This window comes from Xyrauchen texanus, chromosome 7, assembly GCF_025860055.1.
Source record: "Xyrauchen texanus isolate HMW12.3.18 chromosome 7, RBS_HiC_50CHRs, whole genome shotgun sequence".
NCBI classification, from domain to species: domain Eukaryota; kingdom Metazoa; phylum Chordata; class Actinopteri; order Cypriniformes; family Catostomidae; genus Xyrauchen; species Xyrauchen texanus.
This window is the reverse complement of record NC_068282.1, coordinates 23,013,265-23,038,277: the sequence shown is the minus strand read 5'-3', so window position 1 is coordinate 23,038,277 and position 25,013 is coordinate 23,013,265. Positions and strand designations below refer to the sequence as shown.

General features: G+C 35.6%; 1 protein-coding gene and 1 long non-coding RNA gene across 2 annotated transcripts; both read right to left on the bottom strand.

Annotated features, from left to right (window-relative positions):
* Positions 1-1,951: 1,951 nt before the first annotated feature.
* Positions 1,952-16,438, bottom strand: LOC127646530 (phosphoglucomutase-1-like). Its single transcript, XM_052130280.1, has 11 exons — positions 16,131-16,438; positions 10,594-10,756; positions 8,533-8,676; positions 8,287-8,412; positions 6,511-6,701; positions 6,132-6,286; positions 5,823-5,938; positions 5,414-5,549; positions 5,040-5,223; positions 3,914-4,048; positions 1,952-2,266 (listed from the first exon to the last, which is right to left on the bottom strand). The coding sequence occupies exons 1-11, from the start codon at positions 16,374-16,376 to the stop codon at positions 2,177-2,179; spliced, it is 1,686 nt and encodes a 561-aa protein (XP_051986240.1). The 5' UTR covers positions 16,377-16,438; the 3' UTR covers positions 1,952-2,176.
* Positions 16,439-19,441: 3,003 nt separating this feature from the next.
* Positions 19,442-22,870, bottom strand: LOC127647057 (uncharacterized). Its single transcript, XR_007970990.1, has 5 exons — positions 22,607-22,870; positions 22,374-22,483; positions 21,664-21,823; positions 19,970-20,079; positions 19,442-19,713 (listed from the first exon to the last, which is right to left on the bottom strand). It is a non-coding gene; the product is annotated as an uncharacterized LOC127647057 (long non-coding RNA).
* Positions 22,871-25,013: the final 2,143 nt, after the last annotated feature.

The window sequence follows — 25,013 nt, the reverse complement described above, 5'->3', positions numbered from 1 at the left end:
CTTCCCAAGCAGGACACTCTTTGTATCTTGCTATGTCAACATTGGGGTCTGAAGAAATTGTCCCAACCCAATTTATTCATCAAGAGTACAAGCGGGAAACTATTCTAATGTGTGTTTGATGGGTGTCCTGACAGGTACTAATAAATGGGTTGAAGTCATTACTGACAAAGATTGAAGAAAAGTTTTTATCATAAGGCTATGTGTGCATGCAAAGTTTCAAATAGTGTTTTATATACATTTAAAAATAAAGAGGTTTCTGTTCTCAGATATATATGCACCTGAATTTCCATGTCCCATTTTAACTAAATTGAAGGCAATTTCAAACCAAACTGTGGATGGGAGTTTATGATGTCAACACATCAGCCCATGAATAATGCAGAATATATATATATATATATATATATATATATATATATATATATATATGAGCCAGTTAGGTGACGTGAAGACAATCCATGTCTATATACAAAAGCTCTTAATGATCACTTGTATTATTAGGCTATTACTAAAGCTTGTAAATCACATTAAACGGCTTTAAATGAACAACTTCAGCATTACGGCTCATCACAGCTGAGAGACACAACAGACTAATTAATTACAAAAAAGCTGTTGTTTAAAATGGCTGAGAAGATTGCGGTTTCTATTGTGATTGACTCTTGTGCACCGGCAACCACAGAACAGGGACGCTATTTTTCCCACTAAGGAAGATGACATCATCAGAAAGCTGAAAGTAGCTCTACTTGGTTGTGGCAACAAGTGATCGCACACGCTCCGCCTCTCTCTTTCTCACACACACATCTTTGTTTATCTAATAACCTGATCAAAACAGCACAAGCCGTGAGACTATTTCTGAAGTGACATTTTTGAATTACTAACAGAGGTTTGGACGCATCATTTTGTTTGAACCAGCAACGGCAGATTCTGATCCAACGTGTAAAAAGATCCATTCACAAATGCGTTTTTTATGACCCTACTCGTAATCGTGCTATATGGCCCTAAATCAGCACTGCTGTGATTACCTGTGGCCGAATCACAGCAGTGCTGATGTAGGGCCATATCGCACTCTTGCACATGTGATATTGCTATATATATATATATATATATGTATATATATATATACACACACACACACACACACACACACACACACACTGTATTACAGTGGAGTCCAAAAGTCTCAAATCACATTGAAAATGTGGGATAAAATATACATAATAAAAATTTAAAAAAGGACACTTTAATTTAGTTTTGGGTAGTAGCTCAATAGTAAAAAATTTAACATAAACAAATGTTAAGTAAATCGAATAGGAAATATTTAAGATTCTGCACAATTGCACAATTTCGAAGTCACCAATCTATTAGCAATTTTGTGACATTGACCATTTTAAGATTTCCTTGCTTAACTTATATAATAAGTTATATAATAAGAATAATTTTCACTATGAAACCATACATAAATAAACTATTAATATTCTAATTTACTATATATTTAGTGAAAACCCATGGTGAGATGACACTCGAGTATACTGTATCCTGAGTATCAAAAGAGTCTGGGTAGGTTGTCATCTGTCCAAAAATGTAAGGTTGTGTATATTTGATTTTGAATCTCTGTGGTCAATTTATTGCAGCAGCCACACTGAAAATAATTCTCTATTAGAGTCTTTACATATGCCATCTCAGCAGTACTGATTTCAGATTGATTTATGTTACAGAGGAATTTTTAAATATTGGTTTACACAGAGGATTATGGTAATATGAACTTAAGTATCAACTCCTTTTAAAAGCTACTTGTGGTAGTAGCTATATGTGGTGGTTTAAAGAAAGGTATAATATATTTTATGCAAGTTTCTTTATCCCCTAATAAAACACTTATGTATGTGACAATCACATGGCTATAAGACACAACATAATAAGCATGACATCCTTAAGAAACAAATCGCAAACAAGCCACTCATTTTATAGTCTTTTATAGTATTTCTTATTCTCTCAATTTATACTGGGCATAGATCTTTAATTGTAAATGTGGAACATGAGAAGTATCAGACTCTAGAAGACCAATTGAACACATAATGACTGGGATATGAAATTGATGGTGATAATCTTAAAGTAAGGCATTGCAGAATACAGAGATGGCTAGTCTGGGGTGGATCAGTTGAATATGGGCTTTATAGAGTAATTATGTGATCACAGTGGGAGCAGAGCGGCCAGTCTTTTCCTGGAGCTGGGAGATCCTCAAGGCAATGTCCACTAGAGGAGCCAGCATGACCTGTTCATAACATTGAGACATTGTTAATAATGTTAAAGAGCACAGAAATTATAACCAGTGTTAATGAAACCAACATATAATTTTAGTTACATGTTACACTTGTTTTTGCTCAATTAAAATACTGTGTGCAAATGTGAATAATTATTTGGGGGCGCTGGTGTGAGTGACAGCTGATTGAACACCTTAACTTGTCCTGTAGCCTATATCAGAATAAAAACTCCCTAATGCATTAAACCTCATATGCAAAATACTTTTAAATAATGGTTCGCAAGTTACTTTTGCATTAAGTGCTTTGTTTTTTCAATCTTACATGGCTGCATAGGCAGATATACCACGTAAAGATGGTTTAAGTGGAGTTTCTTGCTTGTTTATTTATGTCAAAATGACAAACAGAGTTTTGAATTATAACAGATTGATGGATGTCTTAAAAACATGGCGCTCATCTCAAGATACTGATAAACACAGAAAGATGCAGCACAATGGTCAAAGACCCTATTTAGAGCAGGTTTTCATAGAAAAACAATTTTAAAAAAACGAGTTTAATAAAATGGTGAGGTAGCTAATGTTCACGTGGCGTGCCATAGAAAATATATTGTTAACATTTTATAACTTTTATGAATAAAATTAAGCTTTATTGCATTATACTTAACAGATATAGCAACAACTAAAAATGTATTTAAATAGATATGAATGCCATGAAAGTCTGAGGGTTGTCCCCCCCTAAAATATCATTAAAATATGTGTATTGTAAATAATATAATGATATATTCTTAAAATAATTGTTTAAGAAATAAAATAATACAAAATGCAAACGGGGCAACAACAAAAAAAACCTTTGTGTCCCCTTCAAAAATTGCTCTTGAGAATTGTTATGTTTATTGTCCCCCCCCCCCCAACATTTTAATGAAATTTTCACCCCTGGTTTGTTTTAATAATATAGTGTATGTGTTGTATGAACAACTAATCCGTTGAGTTGCCAATAAATTGATTGTTACTGGCAAATGGAACCATAGTGTCATCCATATATTTTTAGTTTATTAAATGCTCATAAATGTGATCAGTCAGGACTGATGTTGTTTGGTGCTGCCTGTAAGGTTAACTAAAAAAATAACTAGAAACATTTTAACAAAGGTGTCATTCGTAATCTATCAAGCATCTTTTGTTTTTGAATGTAGTAATTCTTTAATAGTAATACATAAATATCTTTAAAAAAAACTGGCCTCTGACTATGCACCTACATTTTTGACTGTGCCCCAACACTTTTCACTTAAACAAAAATGCGAGCATAGACACCAGCCTAAAATACTAAAACAAAAAAACAAACTAAACTAAAAATCATAGAGGAAACTACGCTTGATTGAAAGGGCAAATAAAATACTAATACAAACTAAATTAAAAATTTACAAAAATAATTTAAAAATGTAAATAAAACTTGCAATACAACCTAAATGAAAATGTATGATGTAATGTTTCTTTCCTTATTAATATGAATTACTTTTTAAGGCCTGGAAAACACTGTTAAAAGTCATAACTATTTTAGAGCATAAGTATTCTTGTGACAGTAACATGAGGTGGGAAAGCAAATATTTTGAGAAATTGTATAATGCAAGTTATCCATGAAGGACAAATCTTGACCAATAATTTTACCTGTGGGTCCTGATAGATTTTCTTGGGATCCTTCTCATAGCTGTCAATGTAAAGCCTGATTGTTGCCCCTGCACTGCCTGTCCCACTGAGGCGGAATATGATACGTGAGCCATCAGAGAAGATGACCCTCAAACCCTGAAAAACACGAAGAGAGTTAACAGGAATGATGAACAATATCCTGTTTCCTTTCAAGTCAGTAACTTCGATACTGTGTTAGTAGCTGATGCCGTGGGAGCTCCTCCTAGGGGCAGTGAACTTGAATCCCTTTTTTGTTATTTTAACAACAGCAGCGGAGATACGGTGAGCAGCAATGTAGATAGAGACAGCATCTTTTGGTAAAACACACTGCAAAAAATTAAAATAAAGCAAAGTGAAACTATCTTTATCTGTCTGATAAATGACTCGTGACAGTCACCTTTTTAGACCAACATCTTTTTCAGTCTAATTTTTAGCTTTTACATTTTCTAAATTTTCTCTTAGGGGTTATCCCTGAACACTATACAGTAACTTATATTTTCTCAGTCAAAAGTAGTCTATGTATCTGAATGTAAAAATAATTACAAAAAAAATATTCAGAATGTAAAAATATTCAAACACAAAAACTGGACTGCTGTCATCCAGCTTGAAAAGAAATATCATCTTGTAATATTAATATGCAAGTGCCCTCGACTAATGAACTCTGAAATATATTAGCCTAATCTTTTGATAGAAAAGATCCCTCACACCACACAAGTAATTAAGAATGGTGTAAAGACTAAATGTTTCAGAGTAAAACGATTATTTTCAAAGCACCTTATATGAAATATTTCAAGCACAATAAAGATGATGATGATGATTATTTGATATCATTGGATTTAAAATACACTGGCATACTGAGATACAGATATTTGTTCTTAGTTTTTATGTATTGAAGGAACTATATGGAGAAAAAAGTCAACAATAAACTGTTCACTAGCAGAGGAGAAAAAGCTATTTCCAACTCACTGTCCAAATCACTTGAACTAGACTTGTAGTTATGATTGATAGGTCATATCAAATGGATACCTTTAGTACCAGCGGACTCATCACAGAAGATGAAGCATTTTAAGTCTAATTCTTATTATTTTGTCTTGTATTCATGACTCACCTGTCCTTTTGATACACTGCCATCCACAGGGTCTGTGTACTCAAAGTTATCCGCCTTCTCCACTTCATATGTTTTATCACCCGAGGAGAACTTCTGCCCTACAAAGGCTTTATCAAACATAGTTGTCTGTAAGTCTGCAATCATCCTATTTGCAGCATCAGAGTCCACTTCTTCATAGTCATACCTGAAACAGAGGTTTGGGACAAATGTAATAATATTTTACGATGAACCCATCTGTACAATTTTGAAAGAGAACCCCAAGAGCAGGTGTTTTCTACAAGCCTACCAATAGATGGCAGTCAAGCTACAGAGATCAACAGAGATGGCATATGGACTTAGTCTATATTTGTGTATTAATTTATTTCTTTACTTACCTTGTGAAGAAGTTCCTTCCAAATTTCTGCCAATGGTCTTTAATGATCTCCTCTACGCTCTGTTTGCGAGAGGCCAAGATTGAAAGCCAAGCAAGCACTGCCCAAAGGCCATCTTTCTCCCGGATGTGATCAGAACCTACCCCAAAACAGCACATTAAGGCAATGAAGGACTTTTGGATATATTCATGTGGAAAAACATTAATATAGTAATACCAGAAGACATATTTACTTTCTTAAAATATAAATTATTTAGCTTGATCCGTTTATATAAAGTTACAATTATATAATGCACTTTATTTACCTGATCTAACAAACACCTAATTTGAAAGCTTTTCTAACCAAACCCTTTAAAGCAGCTTACTAGCTAGTTTAAAATATTTTTTTAACCAGCAGCTCCATAGGTACTTACCAGTACCAAAGCTTTCTTCACCACAGAGGGATAACTTGCCAGCATCCATCAAGTTTCCAAAGAATTTCCAGCCTGTGGGTGTCTCATAAAGCGGTATCTTCAAAGCTTTGGCCACACTGTAAAGCAAAAACTAATAATATCACTCCAATATTTATTTTTGCATCCCAGTCACTGATATTTGTATTTTAATATAACAGATATTTTATACAAAGCTATTTACAACAGTAGCACAACACTTAAAACAGATTGAAAATTATAATGGTTCTTACAGCTATATCAAAAAATGTAAGCATGCTTAGATGGTCATACTTGTCCAGAGCTCCACTGGTGGGCATACTGCGGGCCAGTCCCTTCACACCAGTCTTCTGGAAATAAGGGATGCATGTAATGTTGGCACCGATGATGGCCACAGAGTCTGAGGGGTTTACAAAGAACCCATGCTTACCCAGAACCATGTTACGATCCTGTGCAAGAACAAAAAGACAAGACAAACACAGGTATGATGAGGCTGTTTCTGCTTTACTTGAGTAATTTATGATTGATTCGTCATAGAAACTGAACAGAATGTCAACATTTCAATTGAATTATTAAACATTTAACAAAGCTTGGCTAAAATACAATCCAAAACAACTACTCCATTAAATCTATATGGGATGGCAATTATTGATTTTAGAACTTTAAGACTTACACCATCTCCATCAAATGCTGCTCCAAAATCATATTCACCTCCCTTCATAGTGTTGACTAGGTCAGCAGCATATGTTAAGTTAGGGTCAGGATGGTGACCCCCAAAGTCCTCAGAGGGGACACAGTTAACAGCAGAGTTAGCAGGGGAACCCAGCTCCTCACACACAATCTTCTTTACATAGGGACCCACCACTAGTTAATAAAGAGCACAAACAAATGTTTCAGACAGTAATTTTTAACAATCCAGTGACATTACATGACATAAGGTGCATCATATCTGTCATTACTGGATAACTAAATTAGGGAAAAAAGAGCTGCCTTTTACACTTTCCAAGTGGAATACTATAAAACATTGTAATCATTAATTTTTATCAAATAAAAGAAGAACTGGCTGAGACTTGATTGATTGATTGATTGAACTTCATTATCCACAAATGTGGAAATATTCCTTTGGCTTCTCACAAGAAAGAAAAGGTAGTACACATACACAAGTAGGATACTGACAATAATCACAATATACAATATTAAAACACAAGCACCTTATAAATAAACCAGGGGGAAAAAGATTTCCAGCCTTGGAAAAATAAACCTTTGGACAATGTCAGTGGAAATATTAAAAAAAATCAGGGTTCCAAAGTTGGAACTAATGTGATTTTTTTTGTAAACAGATACACAGATGAACAGCAAATTGCTTTTTGTTTCAGAGGATCTCCCAATACATATTAAGGCCTATTCAAACACCTAGTGTCTAAACTGAACATCTTGAAATATCTGCAAGGGATGTTTAGGACTGTCAGGGTTTTGTGAGGGGAAGAGGCGAGATAGTGAGGATCCAAATGCAGAACTTTAATACTCAAAAGATACAACAAAGAAGGAAAATATTTGAAGATGGTAAAACAATTCTACAGCCGTATGCTGCTAACCAGACACTACATACAAATAAGAACCAAACACAGGAACAAAGATCAAGAGGGTATATATACACATGGGCTAGCAAAAAGACAGGGAACACCTGGGATACAATCAGGAGGGAAAACCAGGAAAACAGACACATTGGCTGTGTCTCGTTTGGAAGGACGCGTCCTCGGAGGTCGCATTTGTTGTTTCAGAAAAGCAAGTAGGACACTCCCAATGCAGCCTTCGAATGAGACCTTCTTTCACAGGAATCCAGAGGATGCAAGAGGTGTATCCTTCATGGAAACTCAAAACCCACAATTCTATGCTTCAACGGAAATGTCTAAAAAAAAATAACCAAATTTGCCCATAAATATGACGTTCAAATGCAAGCAATGTTAATTCCCAAGTTGAAGTACCTCAGTAGCCGGGTGCAGAGTATATAATATGTATAATTATATTAATATATAATTAAAATAAAGTATTAGACTAAAAGTACAACTGTAAAATCTATTTTCTTTTCTCTTTATGTCATTATAACTCTCCTAAAATGTACCTTATAAAGGGACTTAGTTCCCTTCTCAATCAAAGCGCTCACGCTTGTTAAAGAGCGGCGTGCTGTCATAGCAACCATGTTACGTTCCATTTCTCCTACGAATCGTATAAACATGGCTTGTTTAAAGGACATGTTCTACCTAGCATGCAGCCTCCCAAACAAGACACCGCCAATATTACAAAATAATTTCAAAATAAGAGTCCTTTGGGTAAAACGTAAGAATGACGTTACAAGGACATTGCAGTCAGTCAATGCCATTTCAATTGCATTCATGGCCAGTGAATACAAACATAACTTAATGCTTATTCAAGGCAATGCAATCCTTACCTCCATGCATTGCATCTAGTCGTACGTTGATGTGATTCGGTCCTGAGAGTAATTCTTTCAGAGCAGCAAAATCAAAGATATCTCTTAACATCTCTGCATAAGATTCCACTGAGTCCACAATTTCCACTACAAAAGATACAACACTGTAAACAACAAAGACAGTATACTAAAATTGAAAAAAAAAAAAAATGTGCTAGAGATATATATACACATACACACATCAAATTATCGACTCAAATATGTTACCGGTAAAGGGCTTGAACGTGTCAACCTCAAAGGTTTGTTTCCCAATGGTGGAGAGGTCCACCTTGAGTTCAGGGCAGATGTGGTACTCCTGGAGGCTCTTGCTGATCTGAAAGATGTTGTCTGTGATGCCCTCTGGTGCAGGACCTGGGAGATGCACACCAGATAAATTAAAGTTATGGCTGTGTGTGGCTTTGCTATGCCATCAAATGGAAGGTTTAAAAAAAATTGTTTTCAGTTTGTGTGTTCCCTGGGAATTAAACTCAAATTCTTTCACATCTATTTCAACTGAAAGGGATGTTCACACGAAAATGAACATTCTGTCATCATTTACTCTTATGTTGCTTCAAAACCATATAACTTTCTACTATGAAACACAAAAGGAGACCATTCATCTTTCATTGTATATATTTTTTTCCCATAGAGTTAAAGTGATGGAGCTTGTCAGTCCCCATCATTCTGTCTTACATCTCCTTTTGCATTTCACAGAAGAAAGTCATGATGGCTTGGAATAGGGCTGGGCAATTTATTTGATTAATTTGAATGTAATTTTAGCCTTTTTTTTTTTTTTTTTTAATCAAGGAATCGATTTTATGCAAAATTTTGCACCTACAATAAAAAGTACATTGGTTTCTCTAACCTGGTTGCCTTGCATTCTAATAAAGAACATGTTATTTTATTCATGTTGGAGTTTGTTTTGGGCCTCAGAGGCACACCCACTGACCGCCCATTCCCAATCTGTTCTCTAACGCTCTGATGCATATAGCACACAAACTGGAAAATGCTTTTTTCCGATAAACTCAGAGCAAATCTGATTGGCAGGTTCGATGGAACTTTTGCGACTTGACGAACACAGGACATTTGTTGCCTTCAAGTGCACTTAGAAGGCTTGTACCTCCGAGTTGGGCAATCGTTACAACGACATGTTACACATTCAAGTTGGAAACAAAATACAGAGGAAGCCAAACTTAATTACGAAATGAACAATGGCAAAAGCAATTTATTCTGTTGTACCAGAGAATAAACATTAGTGAATAAACCTGCACCACTTATAAACAACATATATGATTTATTAATACAAGGTATATAACATATTACTAATTAATGTGCTTAAAACAAACCACGAAAGACGAGTCATTAGTTAATTGTCAAATAAAAGAAATGATATTATTGATATAAATGACAGATGTTTAAAAAATTTAGCAAAATCATTACTTCCCATCATCTTTCATGTTGACACTCCCCTTCCAACGTCCCAACTTGGAAACTCATGTATCATCTAGAATTCAGAGGTTCCCATTGACTTTGCGGGGTCAGTTATGTACGCGGAACTCATAATTACAATATTTCCGACTCCACTTGAAGGGCACAATTTTCAGCCTGGAAGCAGAGTTGTGTTCACAAGGTTCCGTGTTGATAGAATAAGTACTTGAGGATTAAATAATTTGCCCAGGTTTGACAGGTTAGTGACATCAAGTGTTTTAAAGATATTTAGAGTTTTGTTTGAGGCATGTAGCAGAAAGTAAAGCAGATATCCACGAGCAGAGCTGCATTTTCTGCTTTGCTTATTTATGTCTATGACATTCTCTATAATGAGGTTTTCTTTGCTGTACTTAGACTCTCTACACATTTTCTGCTATTCTCTAGTGTGTTTTCTGTGCAATCGCTCATGGAGAATCAGGCATTATTATACAAGTAATTTTTTTTCTCTATGTCTGTCTTTTATTATGGTATAATACATCTATGATAACCCCACCTCAAAATGACAAAACTGACTGTGATTGGTCACTTACCATATCAGAAAGATGACATTTCCTTTTTAAATGGCCAGTTCTATGGCAAGACTATGATGGAGTAACTTTTTAGTTAAGTGCATTTAAAAAATTTTTTTAAAAAATTACAAATGTGTCAATTAATAAAAATAAAAAAAAAGAATTGTGATTTTAATTTTTTGCCAAATGAAAACAAATTTTGGGCAGCATTAAGTTGAGTAAATGATGAATTTGCATTTTTTGGCAAACTTTCCCTTCAACATTTCACAGTGTAAACATGTTATTCACTAACCTCCGCTAGATATGTTGAACTTGATGCCAAAGTCTCCATTGGGGCCACCAGGGTTGTGACTGGCTGTCAGGATGATACCACCGATAGCTTTCATTTTACGGATCACACAGGACACAGCAGGTGTTGACATAATCCCATTCTGTCCAATAACCAGCCGGCCAATCTGCGGGATAATTGACAGGAGAAGTTACCATTCAACTAAGAAAGTTCAAACAAGCTCATGATCAGCAAACTAATAAGACTTTTTATCTCCCTAAACCATGAGATATGTACATTGACTAGCTTAATCATGCCGTACAGTTCAATGTTTACATAAACTCAACCCTGCTGATGTGTCCTTGTTGAACTTGTTGGCTATCTGATGCACATACACCATAAAACCATACTGCATCTAAATGATATATGTACATATTAAAGGTGTCATGACATGAGGAATAACATTTTCCTTGATCTTTTCACATTTAAGAGGTCATTGTTCTATAAAAACATAGTAACAAAGTTTCAGAATTGAAAACTAAGATAATTTATTGAAACCAAGAATTCCTTGTTTGGAATTCGTGAAACTTGTGATGTCACAAGGACCAAATATACCTGCAATGCCTAGTTTTTGTCATTGCACCCATGGCCCCACCCAATGGTGCTCAGTCAGTCACACAGGTGAAGAGGAGAAAAATGGGCCTGTCATGGGAGATTCATCCAAAGTGGACTAGCACAGGACACCATCATGTGCCTTTCTGGATTTAAATGTTTTTCAACATAAACGTGCACTAGACAAATGGCTTTGACCATTATCATACATCTCGTGCTGCTTTTAAAAGACGCTATGTCAAGTTATAATTCTAATACTGATTCATTTAGCTGCACTGTCTTGCTGTTTGGAAGGTGTCCTGCACCGTTTTTGCACTCATCAGTGCCATTTTAAATTTTTAACAACTTTGATCTTTTTGATGCATTTCCGGTGACGTGCACCACGTTTTAAGAGGTACAAGTACAACTTCCAGAAAACGCATCTTATTCTGCTGCTGCCACTAACTGAGAAACACATGCTGACACAGTCCTGTGTTTAAACAATCCAGGATAATGTGAGATATGAACATTTCAGTGTCATTTACTTGTGAAACGTTCACAATATGATTCAAGCTTTGCAAAAGGAACTTTTATTGAAAGATGGGGCAGTTAAAATTGGATTAATGGAAATAAATTGGACTAAAAAACTGTAAGTAACCAATTTCATTCATGAACATTTCATAGGTCATGACTGTTTGATCGTTTATGCTGTGCTTGAGTGAACAGTTTGATACATTCAGATGTGTTGGGTGCATGTTGTTTAAACCCTGGAATGTAGTTTTATGTTGTGTGGAGTTGGTTCAGTTTCTTCGGACTGCATTTCAAATACAGTGTATCCGGAAAGTATTCACAGCGCTTCACTTTTTCCACATTTTGTTAAAAAAAAAAAAGAAGAAAAAAAAAAAAAAAAATCACATGTACATAAGTATTCACAGCCTTTGCCATGACATTCAAAATTGAGCTCAGGTGCATCCTGTTTCCACTGATCATCCTTGAGATGTTTCTACAACTTGATTTGAGTCCACCTGTGGTAAATTCAGTTGATTGGACATGATTTGGAAAGGCACACACCTGTCTATATTAGATACCACAGTTAACAGAGCACAAACCAAGCCATGAAGTCCAAGGAATTGTCTGTAGACCTCCGAGACAGGATTGTATCGAGGCACAGATCTGGGGAAGGGTACAGAACAATTTCTGCAGCATTGAAGGGTCCAATCAGCACAGTGGCCTCCATAATCCATAAATGGAAGAAGTTTAGAACCACCAAGACTCTTCCTAGAGCTGTTCGCTTGGCCAAACTGAGCGATCGGGGGAGAAGGGCCTTAGTCAGGGAGGTGACCAAGAGCCAGATGGTCACTCTAACAGAGCTCCAGTGTTTCTCTGTGGAGAGAGGAGAACCTTCCAGAAGAACAACCATCTTTGCAGCACTCCACCATTCAAGCCTGTAAGTTAGAGTAGCCAGATGGAAACCACTCCTCAGTAAAAGGCACATGACAGCACGTCTGTATTTTGCCAAAAGGCACCTGAAGGACTCTCAGACCATGAGAACCAAAATTCTCTAGTCTGATGAAACAAAGTTTGAACTCTTTGGCCTGAATGGCAAGAGTCATGTCTAGAGGAAATCAGGCACCGCTCACCTGGCCAATACCATCCCTAGAGTGAAGCATGGTGGTGGAAGCATCATGCTTGGGGATGTTTTTCAGTGGCAGGAACTGGGAGACTAGTCAGGATGGAGACAAAAGATGAATGCAGCAATGTACAGACACATCCTTGATGAAAACCTGCTCCAGAGCGCTCTGGACCTCAGACTGGGGCAAAGGTTCATCTTCCAACAGGACAACGACCCTAAGCACACAGCAAAGATAACAAAGCAGTGGCTACGGGACAACTCTGTGAATGTTCTTGAGTGGCCCATCCAGAGACCAGACTTGAACCTGATTGAACATCTCTGGAGAGATCTGAAAATGGCTTTGCACCGACGCTCCCCATCCAACCTGATGAAGCTTGAGAGGTCCAGCAAAGAAGAATGGGAGAAACTGCCCAAATATAGGTGTACCAAGCTTGTAGCATCATACACAAAAAGACTTAAACTGTAATTGGTGCCAAAGGTGCTTCAACAAAGTATTGAGCAAAGGCTGTGAATACTTATGTACATGTGATTTGTTTTCGTTTTTTTTTTTTTAATACATTTGCAAAGATTTCAAACAAACTCCTTTCACGTTGTCATTATGGGGTATTGTTTGTAGAATTTTGAGGAAAATATTGAATTTAATACATTTTGGAATATGGCTGTAACATAACAAAATGTGGAAAAAGTGAAGCGCTGTGAATACTTTCCAGATGCACTGTATGCCTGTATTGGAAGGGCTGCATAATGTCAGCCTAGGGCTGCTCGATTATGGCAAAAATCATAATTACGATTATTCAACATGATTATTCATTGACTCTGGAAACTTCATGCTTTTATTGAAATTTCATTTAAATTTGTATTTTTAACAGTGGATTCCCTTGAACTTTACTGCACTGGTTAGCGAAGGAGGCTATTGTCATATGTTAATACTGTATTTTTTGTTACGTATGGTAGTCAAATAAAGGAAAGTTTCCATCTCCATCATTTACAGCAGGGGTGCTCACACTTCTATGGAATGAAATCTACATTTTCATCATGTTATTATAGCTAGATGTACCAAAATTTCAGTAGTTGATAGTGAAATTTGTTTATTCTCAATACCAGCTTCAAAAACACAACAAATAATAACACTAACTTATATGTTAATTAAGGTTTCAAGTTCTTAAGTAATTATTCAAGACTAGTAAACAGTCATTAATAAAATAATAATAAAAACAGCAATGAATAGCAATACATTTCAAATAATAGAACAAAAAGTACAAATTAAGAAAATTCTGTGCTTTTTAACAGCTTTAAAAGTTTTTAACAACAGTAGGCTATCAAGTATTCAAGTAAACACTCAGAATGAAATGCATCATAAAACTTTACTGTATTACTATTATACATTAATACTTTTTAAAGCTACTAAAGTTACCCAGTCAAGAGCAGTGAGTGTTTACTCATTTTCTTGTTATGTTTGTTTGAATATTATTATGACACACTGGACAGCAGCAGATCTATAAGCTTATATTTATACTTACATATCTGACATTTTAATACAAATCCACTTTCCACTAGACATCACTCTCTGTGTTTACATGAATACCTCACCAAGACGAGCATTTTGGTGGAATTTTGAAATGTATTTGACCGTTCAGGTGCACATTAGCTTGAGCATTTTCGGAAACACATGCATGTTCAGCACACACATACGCCGCCTTTTAATCAAACAGGGCGCAGCGGTTACTAGATCACTAGCGAATTATAAAATGACGTGCTCTGGATTATTTTCAACAGCAGAATAAGAATATGAACTCACTAATTAGTGACACAGGCCTAGGCTATCACAACTATAGCAGATTAATATTTAGCGATTGACGTTTTAATCAGTTTGCTTGTCCGGTCGGGCAAGTTAAATTCTCTTTTACTTGCCCATCCCAAAATCCACTTGTCCCCGATAAGCGTTAATGTCGAGCCCTGATTAAATATTGCATGCGTCATTCTCCAATAACAATTTTCTTCTGCAGTATAGCTTCTAAAGTAAATATACGTTGTTTTAAAGGAGTTTTAGATATTATTTTGGAAAACAAGCTAAAAAGACAGATTTTTTTGTTCCAGTGTATAATGGGTTAAGACATTTATGTTCACTTCTTTCCATCTTTAACTCACAAAAACAAACTTTCTCTTCTTAATAGAGCTGCTCATCACCAATTTTCTTCATGATAAGATAGGCCTACACACAGTGAATGTGACACATATACTATGATTCACTATGTCACGAGCAATCACGTTATAATCTAGCTGCAGCAAATGCACACAAGTGACGAGCGTCCCCTCGCCAGAGTGTGCATCAGCCGGGAGAAGTTTCACTCTCTTTCCCGGTCACTGCACGCAACTCATAGATGTGGTGCTGTCCGCACAGAGAATGCCAGTTTTGGAGTTTATATTCATATCCCACTTCCATATTATTTGAACTTTAATAAAGAATGCTTCCTTGATTATACTGTTTTCATAATTGTTGGAAACCAAAATCATAATTGAAAAGAACATTTGATTAATCGCCCAGCCAATCGCAACAGTGGGCGTTTACATTGAAGTTTTAAAGGGCCAGGCAGCTTAAAGCAAAGCGTTTCAGAAAGAGGGCCAGAGACAGGGCGTACAATTATTATATATAAATAATGTCTGTTTGGTACAACAACAACAAATTCTAACATTCTAAGTGGACCTCAGGGATTATAAAAAAAAATATTAATTTAAAAAAAGTGTGTCATGCCCCCTTTAAAACATTAAGGATGAAAAATACAAATTCAATATTTCAGAAAGAGACGTTAACATTGTGTTCAGTAATACAGCTTTTACTCAATAGAGCACTGATTCCTTTGCAGCAAGTGTGCGTAGAGGAACGTGACCACAGGCACGCATCCTCCACATCATGGTCGCTGTTGAAAGACTTCCAATGTCAAAGCAACCCATCATTCTTACAAAACACTGTTGCAAGCTTTTACTTCAAACATGAAAAGCTTTTTGGTCTCTGCAACATGATGCGAATGGATATTATGGTGACGTCAGCCCACAGCGAACCCTGCTTTTGGCAGCGCGTGAAATGTCAAAGGTGTCTCAAAACAATCTGATAAAGTATGCATGAGGATGGTCCGTAACTGTTAAATATCTGTTCATTGTATGGTCAGTACGTTATTTATAAGTTACTATAAGAAACCATGTACTGTATGGCAACATAAATGTTGAGTTTAAGTATATTTTGCAATAAACTTGAATGTGTCATGACTAGAGCCACCCTTTCCCATTAAAGGTAATTTCTTCTGCACTAAAATTAGCAGTGTATTCGGCCAACACTAACCCCATTAGCAGCTGCAATCTGGATGATCAGCTTAATAGCGTCTTTCATGAAGAATCGTCCATCTCCCCCGACTACCAGGGTGCCCTCTTGCCTCTGAGCAGGGTCAACGGTGGAAATAATACTCTGGATAAAGTTCTCCGCATAATGCTGATTCTGCTGGAATACGGTCACCCTCTTCCTTAAACCGCTGGTTCCGGGCTTTTGATCGGTGTACGGTTTGGTCTTGATGACTGTAATTTTCACCATTTTGCAGCTGTGGTGTGTGTGCCTGTCGCTACTGGGTGACCAGCGGGATGTAGTTTATTACCACGTAGCCTTTCTGCTGCTCACGTATTGGCCTTTCACCACTCAGACAAACACGCCCACTTTTAAAGGGACAGTAGCCCTTTGTGATGTCACTGCTCTTTAATCAGCAATGACATGAAAACACCACAAATGTTGTCCAAACTACGTTAGAAAACGACTGTGGACTTTTTTCGTTGTATGGAATAAATACACATTGGACATTCTGTGAAAGTGTGATTATACTTTCTCTTGACAACTAAAAGTACATTATTACTCTGTATCAAAACATTACTCTTGTTTCTTTGAGATTCCTGACCACCCAACCAATGATCTATATAGGGTACAACGGGGCTAAAGGCCCCCCGGGGTTAAAAGGCACATTTCATTTTATTTTCTCCCGAAACATAAATATAGTCAAAAACTACCATAGTAGGCCTACGTTACTTAACACCTGTTTGTCACCAGGGTTACTTTTCAAATCTATTTTTACAGCACTGGCAGATTTTTATTTATTTTTTCACTTTTTTTACTATAAAACATTTTTACTAAAAAAATCTGTACAGTAAGACAAAATACACTTATATTAAAAATACATTCTCTGAAAAAATTTAACATCTTATGCAGTGTTGCTTGTAAAACATGGTAAATGTCTCTTGTTTTAAGGATTTTTAGACAGTTTTACAGGAAAACAATACAATCATTTTTATAAAAAAAAATAAGATTTTTTTTAGTTCATATTTGCCCTATTTTAAAAAAAAATACAATTGTGCCTGGTAACAGGTGCATGTAAAAGGTCTAGAATAGCATTTTAGCTTAGCATAAAGCTAAGTTTTCACATGCCAATTTACACAAGGTTAACTATTTCTGGTGCTCCAAACTTACTTAAAAACCCCACAGAGTATATAAAATGAAATCATCTGATCTTATAACATCAGATCCACATTTTCACTTATAACATTGTGAAAGCACCCTCTTTCTGCTAGTATGAATGTAAAACATCATAAGAAAGAGTTTCACGGCTGGTCATACACTCATCGGATCACATCATTTATATGGATGTATTCTAACAAAACAGACTAAAAATATTATGAAACACATGACAATAAAATGCAAAGAAATCTCTTCAGTAATCAAAATACTTTTGAATGTAACTGTATTCGGATTATCATATATTTAAATGGTAACTGTAGTTAAAAACAGTTACTAATATTTTGTATTTTAAATCTGTAATCCCATTACATGTATTTCATTAATCCCCAACCCCAGGGGCAGACTGGCTATAGGGAGAACCCGGGACTTTTCCCAGTGGGCCGGATGCGATACGGGGCAGAATGGCCAAACCCCCCACTCAGCAACTACAATTGATGCTGCAGCATTTAAAATCAATAGTTTTCCGTTTCAGATGCCATTGTAGAAATGTAGTATTCACAGTCAGCCATGATTACTTTAATCACTGAGTGAAAGTGTCAAATAACAGGATGGTTACTGAGATTAAGTAGCATTTGGCTGGTCATGTGATTCTAACATGGCAGCCCCCATGAGCGGACCCTCTCCATGTAGAGTACCAGCAGTAATTCTACCATGTCTACCATGTAGAATTACTGATATACTAGAGTCTTAATTTTAATGTGAGTGGTCATGATTTCCAACATCTATTGCAAAATTACAATTCATTTCTTTAGGAGTTAAACTTTTTTTAATGAGGAAAAAGTATTGAGTGCACCTAAAAAATTATACTCCATCTTTTAGCAAATAAACAATTCGACAGACTCATTTGTCAGAGAACTGTATTAGAAAAAGATCACGACTTTATCTATAAAATAATTATCTATTAATTATCATCCACACACAGTATGGATGATAATTGTCGGTGAGAACTAAGCCCACATTAACGGCATTAAATAAGCGTAGTATTCCGAGAGTACCAGAAACTGTCCCTTCAAATAACAGTCCTGTTGTAGAAAATGTAACCAGACCAATATCAGATGCCCTATATGGAAGTGCATGCTTTGTCAGCTATAGCTCTATGTTGGAGCTCTGTTTGTCCATTGCATCAAGTTTCACCCAGACTTCATTTGAAGGGGAACAAATGATGCAAGGTTTGCATGTAATCTTGATGTTGCAGTTATTTTTATTTTGTATTTTTTTTAATACAGGTTAAAAGCCAATCTGCAACAGCTGGCTTTAATGTTTCAGATGTAGAGAAATTGGTGTGGGCATGACATTTTGGGTAATTCAAGCTTGGTCAGTAAATAACTGTATAACATAAACATCTGAATACAAAGTTTAAAGAGAAGATTATCTAGTTGGTGAGAGAGATGTAGAGTTAGGAATGCAGTTTTAATCCTCACATGTCATGTGACCTTTAGTGTCTTGTTCTACAGTTACAGTAGAGAAAGTCAAAGGGCAAAATAATTGACCGAAAGTTATAAATAGAAGCTCAAACCTACATGTGGTGCTAAAGGCCAAGGGGAAATAAAGTTTAGGCCTGTGTGTAACACTCTGGAATGTATATTGACTGCCAGATCCAGACTATTCCAACCAGCATAATACCAGGCTAGTGCTGAAAACTGCATAATTTACCTTCTTTATGTAGTTGCATAACATTTCTCTGCTAAAATTGCTAAAATTACTTAAGAAACCCAAACTGATATGACTTGAAATGTGATTGGTGGGTGTGTTAGGTAGGAGGTACAGTCTGGTCTGTCTTTTTGCATGTCATTTTTTAGGATTGATTGGTTTAAATATATACAAATATACCATAATAAAACTTAAATGTATCAATCTATCAATGAAATCAACCAAATAAAGTAATAAAACTGTCTACACCATAGCATAATATCAACCAGCGGGGTACATTAAGTACTATAAGCTCATTATATTGTATAATCTACCATAAATGAAAAGAATAATATTCTGGGATTTTGTTTTTACTTAAAATCATTGCATTTGCTTTATTTACAAAAACACATGAACATCATTGATTGTAAGGTCTACAGACTATCAATCTTTAACTAATGCTAGAAACAGATTTGTATTTGTACAAAGGCACATCTTCTCATTGTACATTATTATAACAAATGTAATTTAATGATCACTACTGTAAAATCATTAGTCTTACAATAGTTCTTGTAACATTATTTGTATAGTTTTTATTTGATTAACATCTCTTCATCACTTGTGGCCTTATAATAACTCCATTAAGTGACTACAGCATTTGCAAACTTGGTATAATGCTTTCAACACAGTTGTAGGTCCACTCCTGTTGTTCGTTTAAAGCCATGACATGCTGACACACCTGAACAAAGAGCAAATCAGAACACAAGCTTTAAAGATATTCTGCAAAGTTTTATGACTGGTACAACATTTGAGACAATGTCTCTGTGAATCCATGTGTCAGATTTAGCAAGCCTCACTTGATTATGGGTTTTTGATTAGTTCTAACTGAGAATGGAAACTAGAGCATTAAATGCCCCCCTTCCACTTTCCACAGAAGAAACTGGCTTGCACTTACATATTTTGAGAGTGAAAATGTGTCTAGTTAAATGTCTCACCATTTTAGTCCTATAGCAGGAACCTCAACAGCAAACACTCTCATGCCCCTGCTGTTAACACAGTTCTTGCTCTGCTCATTGTTGATGTGCACTGTCACTTTCTGATTGGACTATGGCAGCGAGAGTGATGGATTCATGGAAAACAACAGGGAAATTAAGAAAAAAAAAAATCAGTAAGCCATTTACACTCATTAATTAAAAACAGAAACAAGGGAAACCTTAATAAAATATATTATGAGTGATCTATTTTGACCTAAGGAGGTTACATTACAGTCACATTCCATAAAATTAGTTGCATTAACTGTAGCAAAATCTCATTCAACTGCCATGTAGTTGAATTAGATCTTGGCAGATCTAATGCCCAATTTCTGTTGAGTTAAATCTCAGTCGATTGAGTTAATCTACTGTATACAATACAAGACATTGAAATTCTACTTATGACCAGCACTCCTTTATATAAACCATTTCAAACAACTGGAGGTTTAGTGACTGTCTGCAACACTCCCAAAAAGGAAAATTCTCTCATCATTATCTCACCCTCATGCCATTCCAGATGACTTTCTGCTAAACACAAATTAAGAGTGTTTAGCAGAAAGCTTAACAGAGCTTAGATATTTTTTCTAAAAATCTTTGTTTGTGTTCTGCAGAAGAAAGTTAGTTGTACACATCTGGGATGGTGGCATTCTGGTCAGTGACTCCAAAAACTCTAGGTTCAAACAATGAACTGGAGGGGAATTGTGAACCACTGTGACTCTGTGAGTTATCTTTGGTAAGAAATAATAAAAAATTTTTACATGAGAATGTAATCCTTAAAGAGTGTAAAGAGAACAATAATCAATGTACCTTATTGGCTATGACTGATGAAATCCTGCTCTGTCCTTTCTATGTACACACCAAGATACTCTTTTGACCCTTTAGAGATTTGGCCTCTGCTTTAGATGAGACTGGAAAAAGACCTCTGTACAACTGAATTCAACATTTGAATTCCATAATCCAAATGAACTGCCTGTAGACTACAAAATAAAACTAAAATCTGCTTATATTTTTGTCAAAAAAGTGTCAATTTAAGTAAAAAAAAATATATATTTCTAAGTTGTCATCTCAATTCTAGGGAGTTTTTATTTTTGTCTGTAAAGCTGCTTTGGAACTGTATTTATTGAGAAAAGTGCTGTACAAATAAATTGAAAATGGAACTGAAATTATTTCTATAACTTTATTAAACTGGGTAATACTGGGGGCCCTGTGGAACATTTGTGACCAAAAATAAACCAACAACAACAAGTGTATTTTAACTAGGGCTGTCAAACTATATATTTTTAAATCGAATTAAGACATGATATGCAGATTAATTAATCAAATTATTTGCAGTTAACTGCATATATTTGTATTTGCTGAGGAAGTTCCTAAACATTTTTTTTTACAATAATAATAATAATAATAATATATATATATATATATATATATATGTATGTACATATATATATATATATATATATATATATATATATATATATATATATATATATATTATAGATATTCAGATTACATTTGGCTGAACAATAATAATATCACAATTACTATTTTTCACACACAGTATATCTTACATCTAAGTATATCTTACAAAAAAAAAACTCTTTGTAAATATATGTCATTTAATTTTTATTTTAGCCAATGCATGCTTGTAATTGACTAACTTGAACTCTTTGTTTAACTCCAGCTCTCCAGACAGGGTGCGGTTGAGTAGCTGAGCAGATTTAGTGGCGGCAGTCTCCCTCTGTCTCTTCATCAGTCTGCAGCCAGTTGTGAAGGGCATAAGAAGAAATGAACCGGCGATGAGCTCTCCCCTCCAAACCTCTGTCCATCAATCACACAGGACATACAGTACATTAGACTGTTCTAGAATTTAATCATTAGATAACAATACCAGTAAGACAGTTTTTCATTCCAACCACCAGACTCTTCCAAGTTCAAGCAGTTCTTAATTTAGTGTTTTTTTTATTACACTTTCTTTTTTTATTGTAAAATAAGATCAAATTTGTCCTTAAAGTCTTGAACAAACAATATTATTTCTGAAAATATGTCAACATTCACCAAATACAAGGAGACATTACAGAGTTATCATATTTTTGGTACACTCACATGTTTTCAATTTTCTATATTCTATATTATTTCAGAACCAAAAAAGGTACTAACACTGGCTATAATGGCATATGAAACAGATACATGTGTAAAGGTTGCTACCTAACTACCTTAAACCGTTCAAGCTACTATCATTTTTGGTTGTTTTTACTTGACGTCACAAAAGTCAAGGGGGAGAAGTTGCAGCTTTCAGTCTGTATTTACAATTTTCAAAGACATGAACAAATGATGTGAATGCAAGATGAAAAGTGATGCACTTACTGACCTCTTTATCTCTCAACTCAGTGAAGCAAACAAAGTTTGAATCTTCTTTGGTCTCATTACTCATCACCACATAGAGAGCTGTGTCCACACACATCCATGGGGAAGGCTTCTCTGAGGCATACACAGTAAAAATGCTATTAATAAAAACACAAAAATGCTTTTTAGGTATTTAAATGATTCAAAAGCTATAACCAATTTGTCTTTTGTGTTTAAATCTATGTCTAATGTATTTACCACGAATCAGGCTCAGGATCTGGGGCCATATGGTCAGGTAAACGCTGGTTGTCTCTGGGATATGCAAGCGATACTGAAGGGAAACAATCGTTCCACCTTCCTCCACATAAAAACAGCCTCTCATAAGAGTATGAAGCCAATTCTGTACAAAAAGGGGCCACATAGTGACATCATAATACTGGTATTGCACTACATTTTAAATGCTGAAAAAATTGAGTTATAAAATTGAAACCCAGCAAAAAACAACAACAAAAAATTGGAATGAAGCTGAAGATACTGCAGGCAACCACAGGGTGGTGCAGTTGTAAAAGCTTTGCTGAAACAAAGGCACATTAAAAACCTGGGTGGGAGCTTCAAAATGAAATTTATTAAATAAAGAATATATTAATAAAGTAAATAATGCATGTATCAAGGCTAAAATGTTGATATAAAGCACCAAAATTCATATAAAACAATATTCGGCTTAAATAAAAGAAAAAAGGCCTGAGAAAAACCCATAAATTCTTGTCTAAACCAAGTCTTTTTGCTCTTTTAACTGCTGTTGTTTGTGTCAAACCAGAATGTTACAGCAAATATACTCTAAATCATCAAGTAATCAAAAATCTGAGTCAAACAGACTTATTTCAGACCCAACAGAGAGTTGTTTTCGGAAATAAACCCTGTCCTGATGTGCCACAGAGGCCTTTTAATGTTTAGAATTGGTTTATGCTTCTTTTCTGAGTGCTAAAAACCAGCTCCTGAAATGACACTTTTTCAACAAAAGCAATTTCCTCCCAGAATTTATGCTGGGTTGTGAAACGTGTTAAGGATCAAATCATAACACTTGGGTGGTTTGTCCACCCCGAATCAAAATGAAGAAAAGCGCCAGAGGCAAGTGTCTACTTTGAAAGGCCCTGATGTAGTGTCCCAAGGAGATGGGTCACTCGGCTGGACTAATACACTGCCCTGTCACCTCCCAGAGACCTTCGTAATTTAGAGCCTCACACACAGACCGCGAGCCACCATAAAAATACACAGCCTGACCCTTTCCAATCCCTACACCCAATTATCAAGCTCATGGCTCAGGTAATACAACAGAGGCGATAGAACTTTCTTCACCCAAGAGCACCTTGTTTTTTTCCAATCTTTTTGCTTTGATGAGTATGGTCATTATTTTTCTGTGGTAAAGCAAACCAGCTGAGGTTAAAGTCAAAAAGAGTGCAAACAAAGGGAAAGAGATCAATAGCAGAGCTCCACTCATATCGACCAGGTGTAAATTTGCCACGAAAAGACTTTGATACTACAAAAACACAGCAAATGTATAGCTGCCTGTAAGGCACTTGCGTTTGGAAAAAGTATAAGAACAATGGAGCAGGTCACAGTACATTTAGTTTGTAGGCAAAACTAAACAAAAAAGTTAATATAAATAAATTACTTTATTCCTAAATGACTCATTCCAATATGACTCAGCCTTTTCTCAGTGTACAATGGCATTTTTTATTATTTCATGGTGCATTGTAGCAGTGTTGTATACTAGTGCTAATCTTGAAATGTTAACTGACTGTAAAATAAATTTTGTCCACATAACTCCACTTTGAGATGTCAACATCATTTGTTTCAAAATCCTTATTAAATCTTTATTAAAGACATTTTGATCTCCCTAACGCTATCCTAACTTCCTAATGCATGCCCTAAACATCCCCACAATGCATACAGTTGGCACCTGTAATGATTTAGGTTCTGCCAGTCTGCCACCCTTACTGCTGCCAGTGCCCATAGCGATGACCTGTGACTGTGAGCTGAAGAAGGTCTGGATGAGGTGCAACTGTATGTCCAATACAAACATATACACAAATTGACAAAAACAATGGGATGTATTTGTCAATTTCACAATGCAGAATCACAATGCAGTCTGACAATGCTACAATGTTTAAATGAATATTCCGGATTCAATACAAGCAAAGCTCAATCGAAAGCATTTGTGGTATAATATTGATTACCACAAAAATGTATTTAGCTTGTCCCTTCTTATCTTAAAAAAAAGCACAAATTTGGGTTACAGTGAGGCACTTATAATGAAAGTGAATGGGGCCAATCCGTAAACATTAAAATACACATCCTTTTAAAAGTATAGCCACAAGACGCAAACAATATGCTTAACATGATTTTAGTGTGATAAAATCGTTTGCTAACTTTTTCTGTGTAAATTTATATCCAATTTTACCATAGTTGACAAGACGACGTAACGCCATAAACATTTAAACAATCATAAAAATTACGATTTAAACAACTTTAAAGCTCAAATAATGCAGAATTTTAACAGAAGAATTAATGTAAGTACTTTTAAGGGCCTCAGCGAGTATTGACGCCGACTATCACCCCTGGAGTCGCGAGTTCGAATCCAGGATGTGCTTTTATAAAATTGTAA